Raw genomic sequence first — 25,601 nt, 5'->3', positions numbered from 1 at the left:
CCGATCAATTCCTTGCTCTCACTGGCTACAATCTGCATCCTTTTCTTAATATATTCCTCACAGTTTTTTCTCTCACTGTCATTGTCTCATAATTTCTGATCTTGCATTCTTACTTCTTTTACTACTTTTGTCTTATTTCAAGTCTGTTTTTCCAAAATAAATAAATAAATAGAATAATTCATCACCCCTTTATGTTTTGTCAATTCTTTAATTCTACAAAAATCAAATCAGACATACTTTTAACATTTGTAGTCATTTGCGGCATTTATAAATAAATCAATTAAATCACATATCCAAAACAAACAGTGTCTTCTAAGCAGTTACTTGCCAGATTGACATTTTTGGAGTTTCCAAACAGACCAATAACGTTTTTTGTGTCTTTCTGCCTTATTCCTACTCCCCCATTCAACTTCCTTGGATTAGATTTATTCAGAATGTTGTAGAGTTGTCTCTGTTTTTGTTTCCTCCATTATCTCTATTCAACATATAACTATCGCCAATCTATTGATTCCTTTCTTGACACAACCACAACAATCCATACTCTTCAACATACGTTTTAGCCTTTTTTCATTCATAATTAAATCTATATCTTCACTTCCCTATGTATACAGGTTTCCTCTACTTACAACAGTTCATTTAGTGACTGTTAATGGCACTGAAAAAAGTGACTTATGCCATTTTTCACACTTATGACCATTGCAGTGTTTGATTGAAATTTGGATGCTTGCAACTGACTCATATTTATGACGGTTGCAGAATCTCTACTTTAGAGGCTACTTTGCAAACCAATATGCTGTTCCTCATATCCTATAAACAGGAAGAATATGAAGTGTATCAGGATCTACTTTCCATATTCTAGATTTAAAATCATCTAAGTCTCTGGTTTAATTAAAGTTTTTCCAATGGTGGTCACAATCAATAGATGTGTTCTAAGGGGATTATATGTTCCCATTTCACTGAGCTGGTTATCTCTAGAGGAGGGGTCTCCAAGACTTGTAGACTTCAACTCCCAAAATTCCTTAGCCACCCCATGCTAGTGGGGAATTCTGGGAGTTGTTGACCTCCACAAGTCTTAAAGTTGCCAAGTTTGGAGAGCCCTGCCTAGCGGTAGCAGAGGCTTCCTAAATTCCTTCTCCCAATATAATTAAATCCTGTGTGTTTCTGCTATAGAAATAGTCTCCATGAGGGGGAGGGATGCACTATCCTCATGAAGGATGCACTATCCTCATTAGAAATTAGAAGTGAGGTTTCTGCTCAACTCTGCTCACCTCACCTCTCCTTTTGCTGTGGGAAAGGGAAGGGATTTTTCTGCTGAAATGGTAAAACTTTTCACGGATGAAAACTTTAGAGAAACCTCTTAGTTGTCTGCACACAAGCACTGAGGTTAGCAAAATAAAGCAATATTGTCATTCATTTTATTTTTACAAATGATGTGACATCTCTCACTTGGAAGACAAACTACACCCGCAAACATAACGTTTATTTTCTAAATCTTTACAAATTTAAAATCTGTCCAAGGAGAATATATTGAATTACAGGATTATTAAAAATTCTAAGGACTACAAAAGATAAAAATATAAGAGCTCTGCTAGGGAAGGCCAAAAAACAATATAGTCCACAATATTATGATGTAAGTCACCAATCAAAACATTGACAAATAGAACCCAAGGATTACTTTTCCTGAACAACAATTGCATTTAGCATATGCTCTTCCCTGGGATTCAGAGGATAATATAAAGCCATTAGTATTAACATAGATTGAAAGAACTTTTTAACACTATTACAATAGGAGAATATTACTATATTGATAGCACCAAATTCCATAATTTAATTTTGCATTGATAAATAAATAGCTTCTTTAATTTTGACTTCAATGGAGGGCTCCACATTCTAATACTGTGAGAAAAGAAAAACCTCTCTTTGTCATACAGCTAGTCCTCCTTTAGCAATTACAATTGGGTCCTGCAATCAGATTTTTAAGTGACACAGTCAGTAAGTGTAATGCTTTGGAATGCTCACCTTTGTGCTGTAAACTAAGGTTTGTATTTGCATTCACTGAAGAGGAAGGGATTACAAGAGAATAAGCAGGCACACAGTGTGAAATACACATCAAAAGGAATGTCCTGGCACCATCTGTTTGTCTAGCATGCTTCACTCTCTGATCCCCAAATCCCTTAGAAGGCAGACAAAAGCTGGAGATGTAAATCTTGTCAGTTACGGGCAGCAGCTACCAGCTAGCATCAATTTAGTTCACAGAATTGAGCTTGTTAACTTGTGGTTAGCACTTTTTAGAGATGCATTGTGCTGTGGAGCAAACAAACTCAGCAAGAGATATCTTGTTTAGGCAATCTGCTTTGCAAGACGGGTGAGGGGAGGGAGAAAAAAATGGATCAAACATAGAACAATGCATACTAATTGACTATAATGGTAAACCTGTGACTGAGATAGATGCTGTGACAGTCATAAATACAGACATTGGTTGGAAAGTTACTTTTCCAACACTATTGTAATTGCAAAAGGTTGTTGCTTGAGGCGGTTATTAGGTCTAACTAAACATAATTATATATATATTGTCAGAACCTTGAATTGCACCTGAAAGTAATGGTATTAAATGGATATATTACACATTGCCCATCACTAACCTCATAGCTTCCAGGATATCCCCATAAATATGCACTGCATAGCCAAACATATGGGAAGATTAGGATATGAGTAACTATTTAGGGGGCCCCCTGGCTGAGGAAATGTAGAACAGGTACACCAGATGACCTGTGAGTTCAGAAACTCCTCCAAGTTGTATACCAATACTGAAAGAGGAAATGCTACCCCATCCAAGACTAAAAATTCCAGGAGTGAGGGGGCTGCTGCTGAACCATTCAACTGTGCAGGGGTTGAGCCTGAAACTATTCTCCCTCATCCAGATGGGATAGAACTTTGACAGCATCATTTGGGTGGTTCAAGATCAAGATGTCAACGCTGCTAATATTGAATATTCTTGCTTTGACAAAATATGCAGAACTGTCTGGTACTTTTAGAGTTAATTCAGATGACTGAGGGAGAGAAAAGCCCATGAAAGGGAACAGAAGATAACCTTTGCCCTTCAAACTAATTGGACAATGTAAATCATGAGCAAAATAAGGGCGGGGAAATGCTAGCAAAACAAATCGAAAACTAGTCATTAACATATGCTTTTGTTTACATTACAGGATCTGTCCTTTTTGTAAGGGGGGCCAGATGTCAATGCTGCTAATATTGAATATTCTTGCTTTGACAAAATATTGAGAACTGTCTAGTACTTTTAGAGTTAATACAGATGAGTGAGGGAGGAGAGAAAAGCCCGGGAAAGGGAACAGAAGATAACCTTTGCCCTTCAAACTAATTGGACAACGTAAATCATGAGCAAAATAAGGGAGGGGAAATGCTAGCAAAAATAACTGCTCGGGGTGTGTGTGTGTGGAGATTTCAGATCTTAGCATCCTTTCATCATGCCGTGCCGACATTTTGTCACACAAATAAAAAAACTGTTTAGGATAAAATGTCTGGAAGTTCTTTGAAGTGTTTCATTAGTCGGAACCTTGACATAAGACATGTAACTTAATACCATAAGCATACCAGTAATACCTGATGAATGGATATCCTCATCCAGCAGCCTCATGCAGATTTAAACAAAAGGGGTAAGAGCATTAAATCTTGAGACATCACACAAATTAAGGGCCCTGACCTCAATTACTCAGCAGCAATTAGCATGTACCAGAAACCAAACAACATCTTGATCATCTTCTACAGTGAGGGGAAAAATTATTTGATCTCGTGCTGATTTTGTACGTTTGCCTACTGACAAAGAAATGATCAGTCTATAATTTTAATGGTAGATTTATTTTAACAGTGAGATAACAAAAACAAAAATCCAGAAAAACACATTTCAAAAAAGTTATAAATTGATTTGCATTTTAATGAGTGAAATAAGTATTTCGCCCCTTCGCAAAACATGACGTAGTACTTAGTGGCAAAACCCTTGTTAGCAATCACAGAGATCCGACTTTTCTTGTAGTTGGCCACCAGGTTTGCACACATCTCAGGAGGGATTTTGTCCCCCTCTTTGCAGATTCTGTCCAAATCATTAAGATTTCAAGACTGACGTTTGGCAGCTTGAACCTTCAGCTCCCTCCACAGATTTTCTATGGGATTAAGGTCTGGAGACTGGCTAGGTAACTCCAGGACCTTAATGTGCTTCTTCTTGAGCCACTCCTTTGTTGCCTTGGCTGTGTGTTTTGGGTCATTGGCATACTGGAATACCCATTCATGACCCATTTTCAATGCCCTGGCTGAGGGAAGGAGGTTCTCACCCAACATTTGACGGTACATGGCCCCATCCATCGCCCGTTTGATGCAGTGAAGTTGTCCTGTCGCCTTAGCAGAAAAACATCCCTGAAGCATAATGTTTCCACCTCCATGTTTGATGGTGGGGATGGTGTTCTTGGGGTCATAGGCAGCATTCCTCCTCCTCCAAACATGGCGAGTTGAGTTGATGCCAAAGAGCTTGATTTTAGTCTCATCTGACTACAACACTTTCACCCAGTTCTCTGAATCATTCAGATGTTCATTGGCAAACTTCAGATGGGCCTGTACATGTGCTTTCTTGACCAGGGGGACCTTGTGGGTGCTGCAGGATTTCAGTCCTTCCCGGCATAGTGTGTTACCAATTGTTTTCTTGGGTGACTATGGTTCCAGTTGCCTTGAGATCATTGACAAGATCCTCCCGTGTAGTTCTGGGCTGATTCCTCACCGTTCTCATGATCATTGAAACTCCACGAGGTGAGTTACAAAGCAATTTATAACTTTTTTGAAATGCATTTTTTTTGATTTTTTAAATTGTTATTCTGTCTCTCACTATTAAAAATAAACCAACCATTAAAATTATAGACCAATTATTTCTTTGTCAGTGGAAAAAAGTACAAAATCAGCATGTGATCAAATAGTTTTTTCCCTCACTGTACTATTGCCAATATTTTCTGGACTAAATTCAGAACATAGGATATAACCTTTAAAGCTTTAAAAATTTATTAACCTGGCTATTTTGACTTTTCAACAGTTCCCATCATACAAGTAGTTCCCTTGTCATCAGATAGATACTTAAGACTGCAAATCAATGGGATCATATCATCAAAATACTTTACAACCAGTTGTCTTGCACCACCAGTTTCAGGCATCAATCATACCCAGAATTTTTTTAATTAAAAAAAATGGCAAATAATGCTTGCACATAATAATATGCTGGAAACAGAGGCTGCAATCTTGAACGTCTAACTATTCTAAAAGCTCAATGTACCAAGGACACTTTTAATCTGTATAACAGGAAGTAAGATTATAGCTGAACAAAACTTTTGTCTATGTATCCACATAGCAACAGTGAAAAGAATGCTGAAGAATTTATTGCCCATTTCTTAATGGGCTATGATTGAACTCCATGAAATGCGAGTCCAGGGAATCACAATCTGCCAAAAAGGCAAATTAAATGTACAATTTCAGTTGATACAGGCAGTATGTGAAGTAAACTGAGAACAAAACAACTAAGTACATCTTAGTTATGTGAATTTCTCAGTCACTTTGTATACAAAAAGCTACTGAGTCATGAACAGTTTCAAGGGAGACTTGACAAGAATTCTCATGAAAGTACAGAAAGAACCTTTTTATCAAACAAACATCTGCTACAGCTCTAAAAACTGATAAGCAAGCTTGTTTTGGAATCTGATTGTGCTGATAAGGCTGCCATTGTAAAAAGAACAGGGGTGAATACAGAACTGGATTTCCAAAGAGAAAGGTGTGGCTACTCTCTCTCAACAATGAGGCCATATCAAATGTCCAATAGAAAACCAGCAGAGCTTTTGCTCAAGCTTTAACTCTTTGTTACATTACAACAGAGGATTTATCAAATAATTTCATCCTGAAAAAAGTGTGGAGGAGGAAAGAAGGAGAAGAGTCAGAACTGGAGAGACAACTCTAGGAATATCAAGTTCTAGTGAACACAAACCATGAAAGGACCAAGAACAAAAATCGCCACAGAGAAATAGAGAATGACAAACACAGTTGATGTAAAATAAACAAATGACCTTATTAAAGGGGGGGGGAGTCCTCAACAGGAGTCTGACTTTTCAGTAGACTTATTTGGCTGGTATATTAGAACGAGAAGAAAAATTTGACTGCTAATTTGATTTCCAACAGTGGTTTTATTTGCAGGCTTATGCATACTGCTTTTCATTTTATTTCAATACTAGCTAATATGAAATTTTTTAATATAATGTTCTTGATTTATCTGCAATTCTTTGGGGGAATGGGGATTTGTGCATAAGATCTAATTGTCAAGGGACTTGGGAAAAATGATAAAGGAAATTGTAATTTATACTATTTTAAAAATATCACAAGTCTTTCCATGAAATTGGTAAAATGTTTAATTAAAAACTCCTTAATGAGTGATGTTGTAAAAAAATATCTGTTTGACATAGATCTGCAACTCTCCATTCTGTTCTCAGAGATCTGAATTTCTCAGCTCAGAGGATATCAGAACAAATGGCTACATGGCATATCGTGTGTGTGTGTGTGTGTGTGTGTGTGTGCGCGCGCGCGCGTGTGTGTAAAAATAAAGTTATGGAAAAGTTTTAGATCCCCAAAGATTGATTCTTCTATTGAGCAAAATGAAATCGTCATTGTTCCACGTTCAAAGAACAAAAACTAGTTCATCTTCTCTCATTTGCTATCTTCTAATTATTTGTCTCCCCTTTCTGATTCTGTATTTTTCAAATAAAGTCTTCTAATTAAATGTTTTCTGTCAATTCAAATATGCTTCATTTAATTATCTGACAGCATGCAATTGTACCTTTTGGCTGTATAATACTTTTGGCATTTATTAAATTACATGTTTTCCCAAAACTGCTAAAGAGTTTAAAAAATATTAAAAACAATTTAAGGCTGCAACTCCACTTTGAGAGTTAAATAAAAGATGTATTGATATTATAAATGATTAATATCTGCATAAGTTGTAGTAAGATTAGTATTTTGTCAGTTCTTAAATAGATTGAGTGTCTCTATACTTTCTTCAATCCTAAATGTTATCAATTCAAGACTGCCATTTTAGACATGTTAATTTAATCATATTAAACATATTAAACATTTCTTGTTTTTAAGGATAACAGTAAAATACAATTATGTATAATAAGATTATAGCCTAATTTTAAAGTTACAACCACAACAGAGAGTATAACTATTTACATTCTTTCCTTCAAGATCTGTAAATAGCACCAGGATTGTCAAGACTCATAAGCACAACCTTTGGAGGTACAAGGAAGAACTGACAAAATATCAACATTTAGATTTATATCAACATCACAAATATATAATCTATTTCTTCCCATGAAGCCTGATCTAACTACTTTCTAGATTACATAAAACTATACCAAATTCATCTTGCATTACAGTTTTGTTTCTAATGCAAAACAAATTATACTTCAACATTATGTGTGACTGGAGTTAGGATGTATTTTTAGAGACACATACTTTTTGGAATGCTTGGGAGCATAATAAGCCAGCACTAGCAATACTACACTGTGTGACAACTACTTTTCAAGCTCAGTGTTAATGCTAATTATACAGGGAATTTTTCTGCAACATATTCACCTACTGTAATTTATAAACACTGTAATCAAAAGGGCAGTGCTTAAACATGCATCATCCAACAAGATTAGGACTATGGGACTATTTTGAAACTATAGGTCCAGAGCCACCTCAACTTTAAAAATTAGTGTAGACATTCACAGAACTGAAAAATTATGACAAGAAGAAAAGACAGACATGCTGACTTGGAAGGAAGGAAACTTAAATATTTAAGCTAAAATTAAATATATTCATATAAAGCAAATGAATTGTTAAAGTTTACTACCCCAAAGATTATCAATAGTAAATGAGTGCTGGCATCCAAACAATCATGAATCTGCCTTAATATTAACATTAGTAGTGAAAGACTGGACTGCCAAGTGCTCACCGGTATTTTTCTTCCTGTAGAGCCTGCATTATCAAGGAATAATCTCGCTGGTAGTGAACTCTGAGATCTTCAAAGGATTCCTCCAGTCGTACTTGAACCTCTCTGAGCTCTTGAATCTCATGCAACATCGCATCAAACCCTGAGCTTTGCATTTCCAGAGTGTTTGATCTGGAGCTTGGTGCTCCCAACTGGACTCCTGCAGTGCTATTGGCTCCCACTGAGCCTGATGTAGCACTGGAACAGTCTTCCTCACTGCCATATTTTGGGCTCGACTGAAAGTTATGAACACCTAAAGTCTTTCCTCCGGTTCCGTCTTCTTGACTTTCTTCCAAAGCATCCTTCAGATTAGCAATATTGTCGGCACTTCCAAACTTGTTTCTAATGAGCGATGCAATTTCCCGAGGTTTAGAAGCAACGGCTCCAGCTGCCGAATGAGTTGCCTGGGAAAAGCTGGAAAATCCACCTTTAACGCTATCTACTACTCCTTCACTGAAGCCAGTGACTTTTGCTCCTACATCCTTTAGCCCCTGGTGCATGTCCCTCAAGACATCTTTGGGCTGTCGATGAATACCATTCTGTTCAATCTCCCGCAGCTTCCGATGATAGTGCTCTAGCTTCTTCTGCAGCTGGAGGATTGTCTGGGATGACTTCTGGTTCTTTTTCTCAAACACCTGCTTAATCCGGGCACTCTGCTGCTTGTCAGCATTATTGGCTAATTTCAGATATTCGGCTACATTGTCATCCCGGGCTGTTTGCTCTATTTTGATTTGCTCTGTGAGTTTCAGTATTTTCTGCTGCAGATGAGTGATGGCCACTTTTGTGCGTTGTGGATCTGGTGTTCCATCAACAGAATCTGCATTGATACTGCAGTCTGTGCTTGTTGCCACTGCGTTAGTTGTTTGTGCTAGGCTACTTACATCTAATCGTTCGATCTGGAAAAAGAATTAAAAAATGAACATGAAAGTCTGATTTGATAATGGCAATGTCATAAAAAATGCAAACAAATTGGGTATCTTAAAAAGGCAAGTGAAAAAGTCACTAAATTTCAACAGGCCTGTTAGCATCCGTAAAGAAAATGATAAAGAAATATGGATAGACATTACGGAGTACTCTGCCATACATTTTTGTTTTGTGAATAGAGTAAACTTAAATTTCAAAACAATTAGGTCTATCAGTTAAACTTAGACTATGTATGTCACAATCCCTTATAAATATACAATTATGATTGCTTGCTATATGCCCTATTGTGATAACACATTAGGAGCCACAATTCAACAAAAAATTGTTTAGAAACACACCTTAGTAACTTCAGCTAGGATTCCTGTGGAAATGGTAAAAATTGAAAAGAGAGTTCAAACAACAGTGTAAAGCAGAGACAGACAATGTATTATCTTCCAAATGTTGTAGACTACAACACCCAATATCTTTTGCCACTGGCTACACTAGCTGGGATATGAATTGATTCCAAACATTTGGAAGGGACCAAGATGCCTATCTCAGGTGTAACGAATCAGTTTCAGAGACTATATATAGTATACTCTCTATAGTTAGCTTACAGAGTTAAAATCTTTCAGTTTATAGCAAGAATAAAATCTCCACACAATTTATATGTGTTTTCCAAAGTAAAGATGTATACACAAATTTTAAATTCTGCATTGGAAATGGTAAAAAAAAACTGGTTTTAATAGATGTTCTTAACCAGTAAAGAACTCATACATGTAAGTAAAATGTAATTTACTCATCTATTTTCTAGCAAAGAAATCATTCTTACTTTTCTAGCCTACCTTGGCTTTCCTGAGTCGCAAGACTTGTTCCCAATGCATGACTTGGACAAAGCACCAACATGCCTACAACTGGCTCTGCCGAAAGCTCATCCACCTATGATGCCTGAAAGTTATAAAACTAAGTTTCAAGGAAGGCAGCTCACTACAGAAACTGGTGAATCATTTAATTACTCTGCAGCTCCTCCCCAAACAGGGAACTTGTTCCCTGGCATATGAAAAATAGCAGCATGACTTCATCACAAGCCAGTCCTTTATGAAGATAAAAGCTCTCTTCCTCCTTCTCTCTTAAAAAAAAACAAAACTGCCTAAATAAAATTAAAGCTGTAAAAAGTTCATCAATGTGGAGTATCCATATAAACTCCAAATGTTTTCAAAGGGAAACGTCCTATCCAGGTCCTAATGGAAAGAATGATCCAGAACAGCCTTTTAAAACAAAAAGCAGAGTCTGTTGAGGAGAAATGCTAATTTCTTAGTCATTTCTTTTCATATATAATTGTTCAGAAGTTTCAAGAACTACAGTAGTAATTTGTTTTGAGAACAGGAATCACAACCTCCTACTTACTAGCCGAAGCAAACACGTATGTACTTGCGTGTCTGTGCATATGTCAGAAATTAAGAGATTGGACAAATTAAGCTCTGAGTAACTATACAAGTCTGAATGCTTGAGGTTACAACCTCTGGTCATATGCTCCATTAGTAAAAATGGATTGAATTTAAATAGGGAAAATTTCATTACATTATGCCTTCAACAAGACTGCACATGAGATAAGGCAGAAACTGAGATTAATAAGGGCTGTTTTAAGCTAATTATTGAAACAGAAATGATTTAGAGAGGGAAGAAAGAGAAAATGCATGCACACATATAGAAAATGATGGCTTGAGGGAAAACAGAACTGTGCTATTTTAGTTAGATAGAAAGATCCCAGGAAGAGAATATAAAATCTACAAAAGATTGACATAATGGAAATACTGGAATCTATCCACCCCTGTTCTAAGAAACAATGGCAGGATCTCTACTCATGTGAAAGATTTATGAAGGATTCCTAAGGCTTTGTAATAGGGACTAGTTCAGCTGACAGGCATTGAAGGATGGGAGACCAATACCTTTATCTGTTACCAAATGGTACACCCCAATACTGGTCAAATGGTATTCAAGTTCACAAGGAGATCAATATATAGGTTACCAACACAGGGACAGTTGGCAGTAAGAGAAGAAAAAAAATCTGGTTCTTTCCTAACTACCAGTTTCCTACTTGGCAACCTGGAGAGGAAAAGCTGGTTCTCCTTCTTCACCTGTTAGGCTTGGTCTGGGAGAGCTGGCTCTTTCAAAGGCTCTCCATTTCTAATCCTGCTACAGGTGATCTGTGGGACTGAACCTGGTGGGAAAACAGCTAGTTATCCCTTTTCATCTGCCATCTCCCAGCATGGGGATCACTTGCCTGGGCTGGAAGGATGGCAGAGCAACAGTAAAATATAGTTTTAAGCTGCCAGATCTTTCGATTCCATAGAATTGAAGATTCTGGAGACTTGAAAGAACTCCCTGGCAAAAGATGAAGAGTCCTGATATGGCTAAACCAATCACAAGGCACTCCAATTCAGTTTTGTTTCTTTATTTCGTCAATTTATATGGCTGCCCAATTTACAAATAGATGTGCCACTAAGTCAGCTGAATTTCCTGTTCATTCTCAAGGACAATCTCAGAGAACACTTTTCTATGGAGGCTACCATTGTAGATGAAGAGGGTCAAAGTTTTTAGAGGCTGCAACAAGTATAATTAGAGACAGGTGCTATGCTTCTTTTAGAAAAAGTGCTACCTGCCACTATCCCTAGGCTGTACAATTATTCCAAAAGGCTGTACCCTATTACTTGGCACAGGTGATACTGAATTAAGTTGTATCAATGAGATTGTGTTTATGAATGTCAGAATTGAGTTAATATTTAATAATATTAAATTGAGAATGGGCAACAATTTTTAAAATATACATTAACTTGGACAGATATATAAATATTGCAGGTGATATGTATCATTTCAAGGGGGATGATCTCTATACACATATACCCTGTAAAGACCAGGTTATTTCTTTTAGAAATCTCTCTTTCTCTCTCTCTCTCTCTCTCTCTCTCTCTCTCTCTCTCTCACACACACACACACACACACACACATACAAACATTATTTATTTTTTGCATATACAATTCACAAAACTTTAAAAAACAGAAGAGATAGCCTCAAAATAAAAATACAAACTAAGAAGAAAAAGATATATCTTATATTTTACACTTATCAATAGCCAATGGTTTATAATGAATACACTACTATAATATTTGTCTTATATAATATAAGTCAAATGTCTTAGGGCCAGTACTCTTCAACATCCCCATAAATGATTTAAGCTGGAAGAAATAGTCAATATTTTAGAAGACAGACTCAAGATCCAGAGGAATTTTGACAGACTTGAAGACTGTGCCTATCCAACAAAATGCAATTCAATGGTGAGAAAAGTAAAGTTTTTCACAGGAAGAAAACCAATAGAGGAGGTACATGGCTCAACAGCAGTAATTGTGATGTACTGCAGGGCTCGGTACTTTTCCACTCCTTTTCAATATCTATATGAAATTGCTGGGTGAGATCATCCATCACCAGAGGTTGAGGTATATATTGTATGCTGATGATATATTGTATTTACATTCTTGGTGACCCAAGTGATACTGTGGCTGCCGTGATGCCTGGAGACTGTGGGGGCCTAGATGGGGGATAACAGGCTTTAACTGAACCCTGGCAAGACCGAATGGCTTTGAGGATGCAGAGCCCTGGGATCCTCAACTTTGCCATCTTTGACTCTGCAACTTGGGGGTTCTCCTGGACTTGTAACTCCTGTTTGAGGAGCAGATGGCAGTCGCAGCTAGGAAAGTTTTTGCACAACTTCATGTTGTGTGCCAGTTGAGGGCTGTCCTGGATCAGGACTCCCTGTGTTCGGCCCCTAGCCATTTCATGGCTGGACTATTGTAATGCACTGTACATGGGGCTACCCTTGAAGAACATTCGAAAGCTATAGCTGGTGCAGAGTGCAACAGCGCAGGTAGTTTTGGGGCCCCCAAGAATGGCCCTTATAACACCACTGCTCCGCGAGCTGCATTGATTACTAGTCTGCTTCCAGTTGCAATTCAAGGTGTTGGTGATCCAGGTTACTTGAGGGACTGTCTCACCCCACTGGGATTGGCCCGTATCACTCGTGCTGGCAGAGGAGGCATGTTGCGAGTCCCATCAGCCTGATTATTCCGGCTGGCGGGATCCAGGAGGACCTTCCCTGCTGTTGCTCCTGCCCTCTGGGACATCTTGCCCCCTGATGTGAGGTTGGCACAAATTCTCCTATCTTTTCATAATGGCTTAAAGACGTGGCTCTGCCAGTTGGCCTGGGCCCCAGTGGGGGAACAGCACAATGGAGGTGGTTGATTGAGTAATAACAGACCTCACCTCCCCCACTCCCTCCGCCCTCCCCATGTGTCTTTGTTTTAATATCTCATTTAAACTTTTTATGTTTTAACTGTATATGTAACTGTAAGCCACCCAGAGTTACCCTATGGTAAGATGGGTGGCCAATAAATTTTATAAACAAACAAACTGTAAGAGGGATTGCTTAAATATGAGCCAACAGTGTGCTGCAGCTACCGAAAAAGTCAGTGCTAGGCTGCATCAACAGAGGGATAGAATGAAAATCACAAGAAGCTTAGGTAACACTTTATTATGCTTTGGTAAGACCACGCTTGGAATACTATGTCCGGTTTTGGTCAGCACGATACAAAAAAGATGTTGAGACTCTAGAAAGCGTGCAGAGAAGAACAACAAATATGATTAGTGGACTGGAGGCTAAAACATATGATGAATGGCTGTAGTAATAGGATATCTCTAGTCTAACAAAGAGAAGGACTAAGGGTAACATGACAGCAGTTTTCCAATATTTGAGAGGCTGTCACAAAGAGAGGGTTGACTTATTCTACAATAACACCTCCGAAGGCAGAATGAGAAGTAATGGACGGAAACTTACCAAAATTGAGCAGAAATTTCCTGATAGTGAGAACAATTTATCAGTGGAATGGCTTGCCTCCAGAAGTTGTGGGTGCTCCATAACTGGAGATTTTAAAAAGTGATTGGACAGCCATTTTTCAAGAATGGTATAGTGTCTCCTGCTTGAGCAGTGGGTTGGACTAGAAGACCTTCAAGGTCCCTTTCAACCCTGTTATTCTATATTTTATAATATGAACAGTACAAACTATTATTGTAAAATATCACAAGATTTGTCATAGTATAATAATACATATTGCTATATCGTTTGGTTAGATGAAAAATTTGGCTTTTCCAAAACAGATCACATTTCCAACAACTATTCCTTAACACTGAAATAATACAACATTTCCCAATTTCTCAATATAATCCTTTTAGTTACTCCCATATTTGATACCACAATAATTCCTGATAAATAGTCAAATTTCAAAACTTTGGTATGTAGTTCAACATTACATCAACATCTTTAACATTTAAAGATTTTACTACAAATTTGCTTATATACATTAACATAGTATCTCCAAAAGGTACCAAACGATCACATTACCATATCCATACTGGTCTGTGAAATGTCAATTTTTTTATACTTCCAACAACAAAAAAAATCTGATGAGCATCCTTTCAAATAAAGTATCAGATGGAGTCCAATACATTTTTTGATGGACTAGCTTTAATTTCAGATCTGTTGTTAATATTTAACATTTTTAAGAAGTCAAATTCTGAAGATCCTTGAGAAAATAGACAGAAAGGAAATAAGTAAAAAAAAAGTAGAATGAAAGTAGAATATACAATAGGATGCAGTAACAGTGTGTGCTTGTTGTCATATTATATTCTTATATTTTATGTAAAAGGCCAATAATCAGTTAAAGTAAGCACTCAATACTTGTATAAGGGATGCTTGTGGTAAAATGTGAACACAACCTGGCTCTGCTGGCTGGCCTCGGGCCTTGATAGGGGCGTGCTATGTTGTGGGTGGCTGACGGGGAAGAGGAAAGATGCCTATCCCCTTGTTAGCCATCCTCTAGGTTTTTAGTTTTCTATTTAATTCTCTTCATTTTAATAGTTTTGTATTATCTTTTTTACTTTTTTATTATATTGTAAGTCTCTCAGAGTTGCTATATCATGAGATAGACAAAAAATATAGATAAAAAACCCAGCAAGCAAACAAATAAATGAAAGATATCAACATGCATACTTATGTGTACATATGATGCTGTGTTGTTGGCTAAGAATCTGAATAATTTCCAGCAAATGTTAGCAATAACAGCAACACTTATATACTGCTCTACAGTGCTTTATAGTACTCTCTAAGACAGTGGTTCTCAACCTGTGGGTCGGGACCCCATTTGGGGTCGAACGACCATTTTATAGGGGTCGCCAAACAACGCAGTCCGCCATTTCCCCCCCTTTTCCTTAGCTGTGCTACTCCTTTTTATTCTATTGGCTTTTGAAAGCCAATAGAATAGACTCTCTTGAATAGAGTCTAATTCTATTGGCTTTCAAAAGCCAATAGGAATTGTCCAGGCTGTCTCTGCCCTGCTGAGCCCACCAAAAGTCCCATTCTGCAAACGGTGCTGCACCAGTTGAGTAGTCCTCGACTTACGACCAGTTGACTAGTCCTCGACTTACGACCAGTTGGGGGTTGTGGCATTAAAAAGGTTGAGAACCACTGCTCTAAGAGGTTTACAATGTCAGCATATTGCCCCCAACAATCTGGCTCTTCATTTTATCAATCTCAGAAGGATGAAAGGCTGAGTCAACCCTGAATCAGTCAGGATTGAACCCATGGCTGTGGGCAGAGTTAGCCTACAATACTGCTTCTAACCACTGTGCCTCAATGGCTTCTAAGCTCACAGTTTAGATAGACTGTTTGTATTTGAACATTATTATAATCTATCAAAGATCAAGGCCCCCATGTTTGAAAGGAAGAATGAAGTGCACAATTGCCAGTTATATATTAACAATGAAACACTAGAGTAAGTACATGAGACTGTATACAAATACATGATTATTAAAAATGGGACCAAAGATGAGAAATTTAAAAACATTCAAATGTTGATAAAATTGTACTGACGAATACATAGTTTTTTTTTAAAAAAGGAATTAATTTTATTTGAAATTTAGTAATTTTCTCTCCCTACCTCCTCCCTCATAGAAGTGAGAATTGGGAATGTCAGGAGAAACATAAAGTAGGCTGGTAGAGTGGAAATGGGATACTTATGTGTGGTAAAATGAGATAAGCTAATGAAAGAACAGTTTTTGAATGAATGTTACAAAAATAACTGATCAATACAAAAGAAGAACATTCATGTGGTTTTGTCAGAAATAATGAATGAGGATCTGATTGTCAAACGTATGAAACAAGAGAAAGAAGAACGGGTACAGTGAATTGTGGTGATATAAATTAATTTTAGTTATGTCTCAAATTCTTTTTTGTCATTTCATGGCTTTATTCTTATTTCTCACTCCTTTTCTACATTCTTATCTTGAAAAGGAACAAAAGAATGGGGATACATAGTCAAACTAATCAGATCTGTATAGTTCATATTAAATATATTTTAATGAAATTGTAACTATTACAACTACCTAGAATATTTTAACGGAGGCTATTAAGTTAGCAGTGGCGATTCTTCTACAGTGGCGATTGCTTTCCAAAGAAACTGATGCCAAGGGAATAAGCAAACTTATTTTGTTTTTTGACTGCGAGTTTGCCATGACTTTGGCCCACTCTCTTTCTCTCAGCCCAACCCTCCTCACAGGGTTGTTGTTGTGGGGAAAATAGGAGGAGGAAGATATGTTGGTTATGTTTGTTACTTTGAGTTTCTATGGAGATTCTCAGGTCATAGTTATCCCAAAGTTGCTTTTTCATGCGGCAACTGGACTTTCTTGTTTTTCTTTGAAGATATCTCATCCAAGAAGCTTCTTCAGTTCTGACTGGATGGTGAGGAATGGAAGGATTTATACTCCTTGCAGACAACTAGTCATTTATCTTTTTTAGAGAGTCATTTGAGGCCACCTAGAGGTTTAAGTGTGTTGTCAGGGTCACCTGAGTAGTGCAAATGGGTGTGGAGCCTTCTTGGAACTGCTGAAAGTAGACAATGTGGGCAATACTTGGGTCAAGATCAAAACACAGGAATTGGAAGCGTTCACCAAACATATAAACTCTGTAGACAGATACATTAAATTCATATGGGAAGATGTTAAGGAAAATAGTTCGGCCTTCGTGGACTATGCAGTATACATTAAGGAAGACAAGAAGCCTTAACACTGAAGTTTACAGAAAACCCCCCAATATGGATCAATATTTACATTTTGATTCTCACCACCCCATGGAGCACAAATTGGGAGTTATCAGAATCCTTCACCACCGAGCTGAAGGTCTGCCAACCAGCAAAGATAGGAAAGAAAAAGAACTAAAACACATCGAGGAAGCCCTCAGAACGTGTAGCTATCCCAAATGGGACTTCATCAGATCCCCCAAAAGACCCAGCAGGAGCTCCTCCATAACAGCAATGTTAATATTCCACAGGTTGCAGGAATATTGTAAAAGTTCAGAAGGATCTTCAGCTAACATAACATATGTGCACACTTCAAACCCATGAATACACTAAGGCAGAAGTTTGTCCACCCCAAGGATAAAACATCCAGACCCAAACTGAGCAATGTAATATATGCAGTAGAATGCAGTGAGTCATGTGCAGATCTGTACATTGGGGAAACAAAACAACCACTTCATAAACACATGGCAAACATAGGAGAACAAACCCATTAGGGCAAGATTCAGCAGTCCATCTGCATTTAAAAGACAAAAGCCACTCTTTCGAAGACATCAAAGTCCACATTTTGGACAGAGAGGACCACTGGTTTGAAAGAGGGGTCAAAGAGGCCATCTATGTCAAAATTGAACAGCTCTTTCTCAACAGAGGGGGAGGGATACAACATCATCTATCTCCAGTCTACAACACAGTTCTTTCAGCAATTCATTTGCACTACTCAGTGACCTGAAGACACAGATAAGCCTCCAGGTGACCACAATGACTCTCTAAAATAATGCAAATGACCAGCTGTCTGCAAGGGGTATAACTCCTTCCATTCCCCACCATCCAGTTAGAGCTGAAGAAGCTTTTTGGATGAGAAGTGAAACGTCTTCAAAGAAAAAAAAGGAAGTCCAGTTGCTTCCTGAAAAAGCACCTTTGGGTTATTTTGAGTTATTTGTAAAAATAATAAATAAAGATGGGATGCAAACAAACAAAATGCATAATCTGATACTAGTGCAACTAATAGGTAAACATAATTCTACTCATGGAAGGAAGATGTCCTGGTCTGCCTTGGGCTGAAAACTTCCTGAATTGAACATGGACTATGGCGTAACAGTTATGCATGAAATGGTTTTTATATTTACATGTATGGCAGGACACAGGGTTTATGTAAACCCTGACTTATACAAATCTGACTTTATGCAATGTGTTGAAAAACAATGTGAAGGTTCTTCAACAAATATAATTATAACAGCTGTTTTATGCCTGTATGAGGGATATGATTTGAAGTAAAGTGTATGTGGGGGGGGACTGAAAAAAAAATCTTTATAACTCATTTATGACTTTCACAGTGTCAGTCATATCCTCACCACTGCAGGCAGTACATATTGTCCTGTGCTTGACCTGTGATTTTTCCTCCCTCATCACCAATTTTGCAGAGCAGAAAAACTGGAGACAAAGGGATTTCAAGAAAGTAAACTGTTTACTTTTCTACACATCAAAAGCAATACAACTGGGATGACAATCTGGGGCTGGGAGCTATGCATACATTTTGGTATTTTTTAAAAAAAATATTTTCCCAATCTCTCTACTGTATGGAAGTGAGAGAGGGGGAGAACAAGCAAATTTTGTAGGCAACTTCTCCTTTGCCCAACTACTGGCATGATTGCATTACTCTTGATGTATACAAGAGTAAACAGCTTACTCTCTTGAAATCTCTTTCTTTCCATCTCTTTACTCTTGGGAGCAAGGTTAGGGGAAGGAGACATCGGAAAGGTTAGACAGAAAGGGATTTCAAGAGAGTACATTGCTTGGCATAGCGCTCCCACCCTTAGGAGACAACCCAATCATATTGTTTTAATGTTTAATAGACAGTAAACAGGCACTTGAGCACTCCAAAGGATGAGGGAGTGGTTAGGAGTCAAGCAAAAGCTAAAGGTGTGCAACTTAGCACTTTGTCTCTTTCCAGCTGGAAAGCACAGTCAGGGTCACGTGAGTTCACACTTAATGACTATTTCACTCAGCAGCGAAGTTGCCAGTCCCAATTAAACAAGGATTACCGGTAATCAATTATTATGGTTATTATTCAATGATATAGAAATGGCTTTTATTATTATCTCAACATTTTAACAGTTCTTTTGAGTACTGTAATTCAATGAAATGGCACTTCATTTTTCTGTTATAAAGAACATTTTTAAACACAGTCTAATAATTAAGAGAATTCTAATTTTAAAATGGACACTTATCAGCAATATTACTTAAAAACCAGATACCCTTTTGCTGTGTATTAGTAAAACATATGTGATACATGACACTATTAATTGGTGGCAAAGAAACATTTTGACATAATGTAGTTTTCCTACAAAAGTACAATTGTTCAAATTATGGGGAGAGAAAAGCTTTGACTATAGATGCCCTGCATTTCAAATGTCTGCTCTGGCATCTTTACAATGCAAGTCTAATATATTTTTTAAAATGCTTCACCAGCTTTTAAATTTGTGTATGTATTTTATTTCGATTCTGTTTTTACAGAGTAGTTGTTTTTAGCTTACTGTAATGTATCAGCTATTGCATGGCGTTTTAAATATTTTACTCAAGTCACTCCCTTAATGTATTTTAAGGGAAGAGTATAAATCTAAATAAAATATTTTTGTAAATAATTCACAAACACAGAAAAATATTTATGGACACTGACTGGAATATATGGGAACAAATGGTATGCTCATCTTCAGAAAAGAGGACAGGAGGAATACAACCAAAAACCAAATCAGAAATAAAAACATACCTGGATTGCTTTGGAGTTGACTTTACTCAAACTGAAAGTTAGAATTTATATTCCCCTCCAGATGACGCCTTTTTAAAAACCTAAACATATTTTCTCATGTTCTTAAGACTAGTTGTTCAAGAAGTTATTCCTGAATTAATACTCTTAAGGTCATAATTAGATGATATCAATATTAGATATTTCTTTTATATAACATCACGTCACATAAATAGAATTAACATGTAATATAGTGATATCTGCTTTTCAGATGACTTATTAGAGGAGGGATAAGGAAGAGATATATGACTGCTATTTTGGGGAAAATAAACCCAATGAAAATGAAACTTTCTAGAAAATGTTGTCTGTACCTTACACTCTGGAACAGTGGTCCCCAACCTTTCCAGCTCTGCAGATTGGCAGTTTTGGAGTTTTGCATGCTCACACGCTTTTCCACCGCTTGCACAGCCTGGTACTAGACTGCGACTGGGGGTTGGGGACCCTTGCTCTAGGACACTTCTTTTGTTATGGTCCTTTAAGTCAACCCTGACTCTTGGTAACTGCAGGAACAAGTTTTCTTCATGGTAACATTTTTTGGAGAAGTGGCTTCTCAATATCTTCCTCCCAGAGCTAAGAGAGAGGGATTCAAATGGCCTTTGTACCTAAGGGGATTAAAACTCATGGCCCCCTGCTTCTAATGGAGGGGCTTTAACCACTGCATCAAACTAGCTTATTAGTATCTAGATACAGGATAACAGGAACAACAACATTCTAAATTTTAAGCAAACATTTTGGGCTTTTATTTATGTAGTTATTTATTTGGCCACCCAAACTCATTGGGCAGATTACATAGGGTTCAAAACATAAAAGAACACACCACATTCAAACAAAGGAAAACTCCGTTTGAGTTTTTTGGGCTCATCAGCCATCCAAATGGCGGCTGCAACTTTTGGGCCATTGGAAATGGCCTCCGGAGGCTTGGAAAGTAATATTTAAGCTGTGGGAGTGAGCTGACTGCAGTGCAAAGCACTGTACAGGGGAATTAATGGGGAAGCCGATGTTGAAGGGATTTCCCCCCCCCAGAGCCCTGGGGATAGGAAGGAAATTACTCTCCCCCCCTTCACCCCACAAACCTCAAATCAGCTGATTTGAGGCAGCGCTATCCCACCATCCCTGAGGGAAAATGGTTGGGAAGATCTTTTAAAGTGTAATCCTAATTGCAGGGAGTACAAATACTTGAATCAATGCAAGGAGAATTCAACAGTGGATCTCTGATCTGCTAACTCAGTGCTTCTCAATTATTTTCTGTCATGCCCCCCTAGGAAGAAGAAAACATTTCGCGCCCCCCGCGCGACTGTAAATAGTATCATTTGTCTATAAAATTGTTATAAATACACCTCTGCATAACACTGTATCCTTATTAACGTATATGAGAATAAAAAAAGAAAGAAATGTGGATCAATTTACAACAAAGAATAGCTTTATTAACTGTAGCAGAAAAGATTTAAAGGAGCACAATATTAAAAAAAAACTTTAACCTGCACAACAAAAATATATAAAATATATTTCCTATTTCCTCGTCTTAGCCTTCGGAAGACTTTCTTTTATCTCCTTCTCTCCTTCTTTCTCCGCCTGTCTTCTCATCCCTGTTAAAAAATTTTTTTCTGTACAGAGGACCGATTTCCGGGCGGGTTTGGCCAATCAGGATAGAGCATCATGTCTATCCAATCGGGTCCTTTGCATGTGTCACGTGTGTTGGCGGTCATGTTGTCCTCCGCGTCGGGCTGCTACTGGGGCTGCGCTGGGACAATCTTCAGTGTTCGCGCCGCGCTGCTCCCTCTCTTCAGCTCTAGAGTTGCTAGGCAACCAATGCCGTGTGGGACGCTGCTTGCGAGTGAGTCGGATGATCCTATCTAGAAATCCAATATGACAGTATTTGCCGAGGTCAAACGAGCCCCCCTTTATGGAGCCTCGCACCCGCCCCACTATTTGAGAAGCACTGTGCTAACTGAATTGCAAAAACCTGAGAGCCAAACCTGACGCGTCTTCAATAGCTTGAGACCAAGTCAAGACTGGGTCTCCTAGCAAGAGGGGGCGTGTCAGGTTTGGCTACTTGGTCTCAAGAGCAGGCAGACAGAGAAAACCCATTGGTGGATTCTCCATCTCCTGTACTGGAGAATTTAGCAAATTCAGTGGTTAAAAGGGATCGGAGATTGAAGGGCAGAGGCAGAGAGTTTATTACAGAACCTAATTGGGGGGAGGGGAGATCAACAAGTCTGTCCCTCCCAGCTTTGTTTTCTTTATTGAAGAAATGTGAGTTTCTGGGGGAGAGGGAGGGGGTTAAGCAAAGGAAAAGTTTTGGGAAGCTTCTGCCTTGATTCTGATTTCTCCAAAGCCTAGGAGAAGTTTGCAGTCTCCCAGTGGCCAGTTGATAGGGGCAGAAGCCATCCCACAAGTATGGCTTCATCGGCCAAACATGGAGGCTTGTTTGGAAGCCTCTTTGGCATTGGAATGTGGCACTAGGCCCTAATCTGGCTGGACTCTTCCCTTTGTAAAGCTTTTTGCTGCTTGTCTGCCTCCTTTAGCTGGGCCACGGGCCTCTCCTACTCATGGGGTACCCCATGCTGGCTTATGTTCATTTTATAGTGGCATCAGGGAGGCAGGGGTAGGGGTAATTAAGCGAGGCTATCTCATTTAATGGTTGTCATCACAGGCCTCCATTATGTTCAAAGGTCAAGGACTACCTGTATTGCTTCTAATCAATCTCAGCTGATCTCAGCAGAATTAGTGAGTGACTGCATGGGAACCATCGTCCTGCCTTTTAGAATATATTTTGGTCAACTCAAGGCATCAAACATACCTAGTACTATTTCCTTCTCCTATTTTCCCCATAACAAAACCCTGTGAAGGGAGTTGAGCTGAGAATGAGTGACCAACTGTTGGCCAGACTAGAAAGTGGAAAAAAATACCTTGGACAAAGTGGTTGCAAAACACTTCTGTACACAGATGGATAGAATCACCAGGAATTATTGAGCACAATGGAGGGAATTCTTTTTTTATTGCTGAGTCACACATGATTAGTTTAGAAATTACTTATGACCCAGACTGTCTCTTTTACAAATCAGCTATTTTGGGGAATGGAGGGAGATTTAGGTGCAGGGAAAAAAAATAGGCTTCCCACCCCCACATTAAATAGCACAATTGTTTCATACCATTGGCAGCTTGCATGACCAATATCATTTTGTGGAGTTATTTTCCTCTGATAGTGGTGTAAAAAAGTATAGTTTTCACTCAGAATTTTTTCTCGGCTCTTTTTAATTTTGTTGGAGTCTAAAGAAAAACCACTTTAGTTTAGTTTAACTAAATGCCCACTTATCTAAATATAATAGGAACCATTAACTGAAAATCCTTTAGAAATTATTTGAAAAGAGAAAATAGTTATCAGATCATATAATGGAAAAGCCTATCTATAAGACTATCCTGAGCTTTCAGTCCACATCAAAATTTTGTGCTAAGAAATATTGAAATCTATATTGTAATAATGGGGCATGCATTTATATAAGTTAACAAACAATGGGAGATGCAAAGAGTTGCATATTGGGTTTTTTGACTGCTTTAACTTTGTTGGGCTATTTCTTTCAATTTCAATTAGATATATGTCTTAATTTCATTTCCAGTAGACACACTGTACAGAACCCCTCAAATAATTACTATTAAATTCATATTTATTTTTCCTTGAAATTGAAGAATCCAACATGCATAAGATGTTTATATCTGGATTTCCATGGTTTAAGCATGGAAACACAAAATCCACTGTCCTGAGCAGAGATCGGAATTGGCGTACAAAAAGAAAACCCATTTAAATGTTTTTATCTAAATATTATTTAATTCTAAGTTCAGTGATGATTCTTTTTGGGAAAACATGGATGGTAAAAGGCCTGCTTATTTGATTGTAATGTGAGCATCTTTTTTTTTTTTTTTTGTGGCAATGGAGCAACACTGCCTAACTACACATTTGGTTGTGTTTTTTTTTTTAAGATAAAAAATGGACTACAATATAAGCAGCTTCAAGCTTAAAGGAAATGTTTGGTTTTATAATGGTTGTGTGTCCTATTGTAATTTTATGTTTATCAAATTAATTAATAATTTAATTACAAGTATTTTTTAAAAGCAGCCCCCAAAAGGTATATTTTGTCTCTTCCATATATTAAGATTTAAATCTATAATCAATCAACAGGTATGTGATAATATATAATTATGTCTTTCTGGGATCAACTGTGTTCAGTGTAGTACATTAGGCAGCTTTATGATACTGGGAGAAAAATAATATGGTACAATTATGTGAATAAATTGCAACATAAATGTATTTACATATGTATTATTTTACTAGGCTTATATTTTACCCCAGCTTTTAGGCACCATTTGGAAACACTACTGTTTATGCAAGCTTTTAATGGGCATAATAATATCTTCCTTTATAGCCTGGATATTTACAGCTCTTTTAAAATTATACTAAAGATGTTTTGAACATTCTTGGCATATTTAGAGAGGTGCAGCTACCAGGGAGTGGGGGAGATATTGTATTTTTGCCCATAAAATATATGTTCATCTTAATTATATTGGAAACCACTTTGAATTAAAAAGCTGGGCATTTTTCAAGAAGTTCATCAAACATTTTTCATATTTTAAGAAGTGTGTGGCATCTTCCCATTCCAAACAGAAGACCCCATTACCTGGGAGTAATATCACTTGAAACTTTCCACCAAAATATTTTACAGTGATTTTTATTGTGCATTATATATTCTAAGCAACTGCTTTGATTTATGATAAAAGAAGACTGATCGATATAGTACATTAGTAACTACAGTGGCATTTCTTAGGAAAACATTCACTCAGAAAACAATATATTTGTTCGCAAATAGGGCCAGTTTTTTATGGTATTAGCATGGACCTAGCATAATAGCTTATGCACGCATATTCTATATTCCAGAATGGGAAATAAATCAATACAAGTGTAAACTTTTTAATCTATTTTCATCTGTACTCTGAATAACAAATGTATGATAACATAAGGATGCTCCTCCAGAATGTACTCTACAAAACAAATTGTGTTTTTATTTTCAAATGTATAGATGGACAGAAAACTTGTTAGCACTTACATTTCTTTTCATGCTGGAGTAGCAGTTTATAGCAAACTAAAAAGATAACTAGGTTACTTACACAAAAAAGAAATGTGATATACGATAAGGGTATATGCCTATACTTGTTTCTCTGTCCAGTATCGATGATTCTGCAGTATGTTTATATTCTCTATAAAATGCACATTATACAGCTAGGAAAAAAAAAGCAAAGCAAGCAAAAAGGGTTTGCAGGTCAAAAGCATCCCTTTCACACGTTTATCTTTTAAAAGGAAATGCCATTTATAACCGAGATGCAAATTCAGGCAAGAAGTTCTATAATCTGAGCCGACTTAACTGCCAGTGTTAAAACAATTACAGGATAACCGAAAAAGCCAAGGCAACACAGAGCTGTGGAGGAAATAACTTCCTAAAAGATTGCTTAGCAATGAAGTCATAGGCTACCTGAGTTTTAAATAGAAAACAACCCCATCGGTTGCCACCATGATTTCCTGAGATGATCTCACCTGGACTGGCTCACAGACATACTTTTCACAGCATACACAGGTACAGCAGCACCACATAA

General features: G+C 37.6%; 1 protein-coding gene across 10 annotated transcripts in view; it reads right to left on the bottom strand.

Moving 5' to 3' along the window:
* The window catches only part of TMCC1 (transmembrane and coiled-coil domain family 1), a 123,920-nt gene that overhangs the window by 11,204 nt on the left and 87,115 nt on the right, over nucleotides 1–25,601 (bottom strand). For 8 of the 10 annotated variants that reach the window (XM_039364558.1, XM_039364559.1, XM_039364562.1 and 5 more), the window contains one exon: nucleotides 8,036–8,967. In XM_039364558.1, coding sequence (XP_039220492.1) covers nucleotides 8,036–8,967 — 932 coding nt within the window. Of the gene's footprint in view, nucleotides 1–8,035; nucleotides 8,968–9,333; nucleotides 9,357–9,819; nucleotides 11,888–25,601 lie in introns of those variants that run through there. The other 2 variants (XM_039364564.1, XM_039364565.1) reach the window with 2 other exon arrangements.

This window comes from Crotalus tigris, unplaced genomic scaffold (assembly GCF_016545835.1).
Source record: "Crotalus tigris isolate CLP2741 ecotype Arizona unplaced genomic scaffold, ASM1654583v1 scf7180000019794.865796, whole genome shotgun sequence".
Lineage (NCBI taxonomy): Eukaryota > Metazoa > Chordata > Lepidosauria > Squamata > Viperidae > Crotalus > Crotalus tigris.
This window is presented reverse-complemented; position numbering and strand designations above follow the sequence as displayed.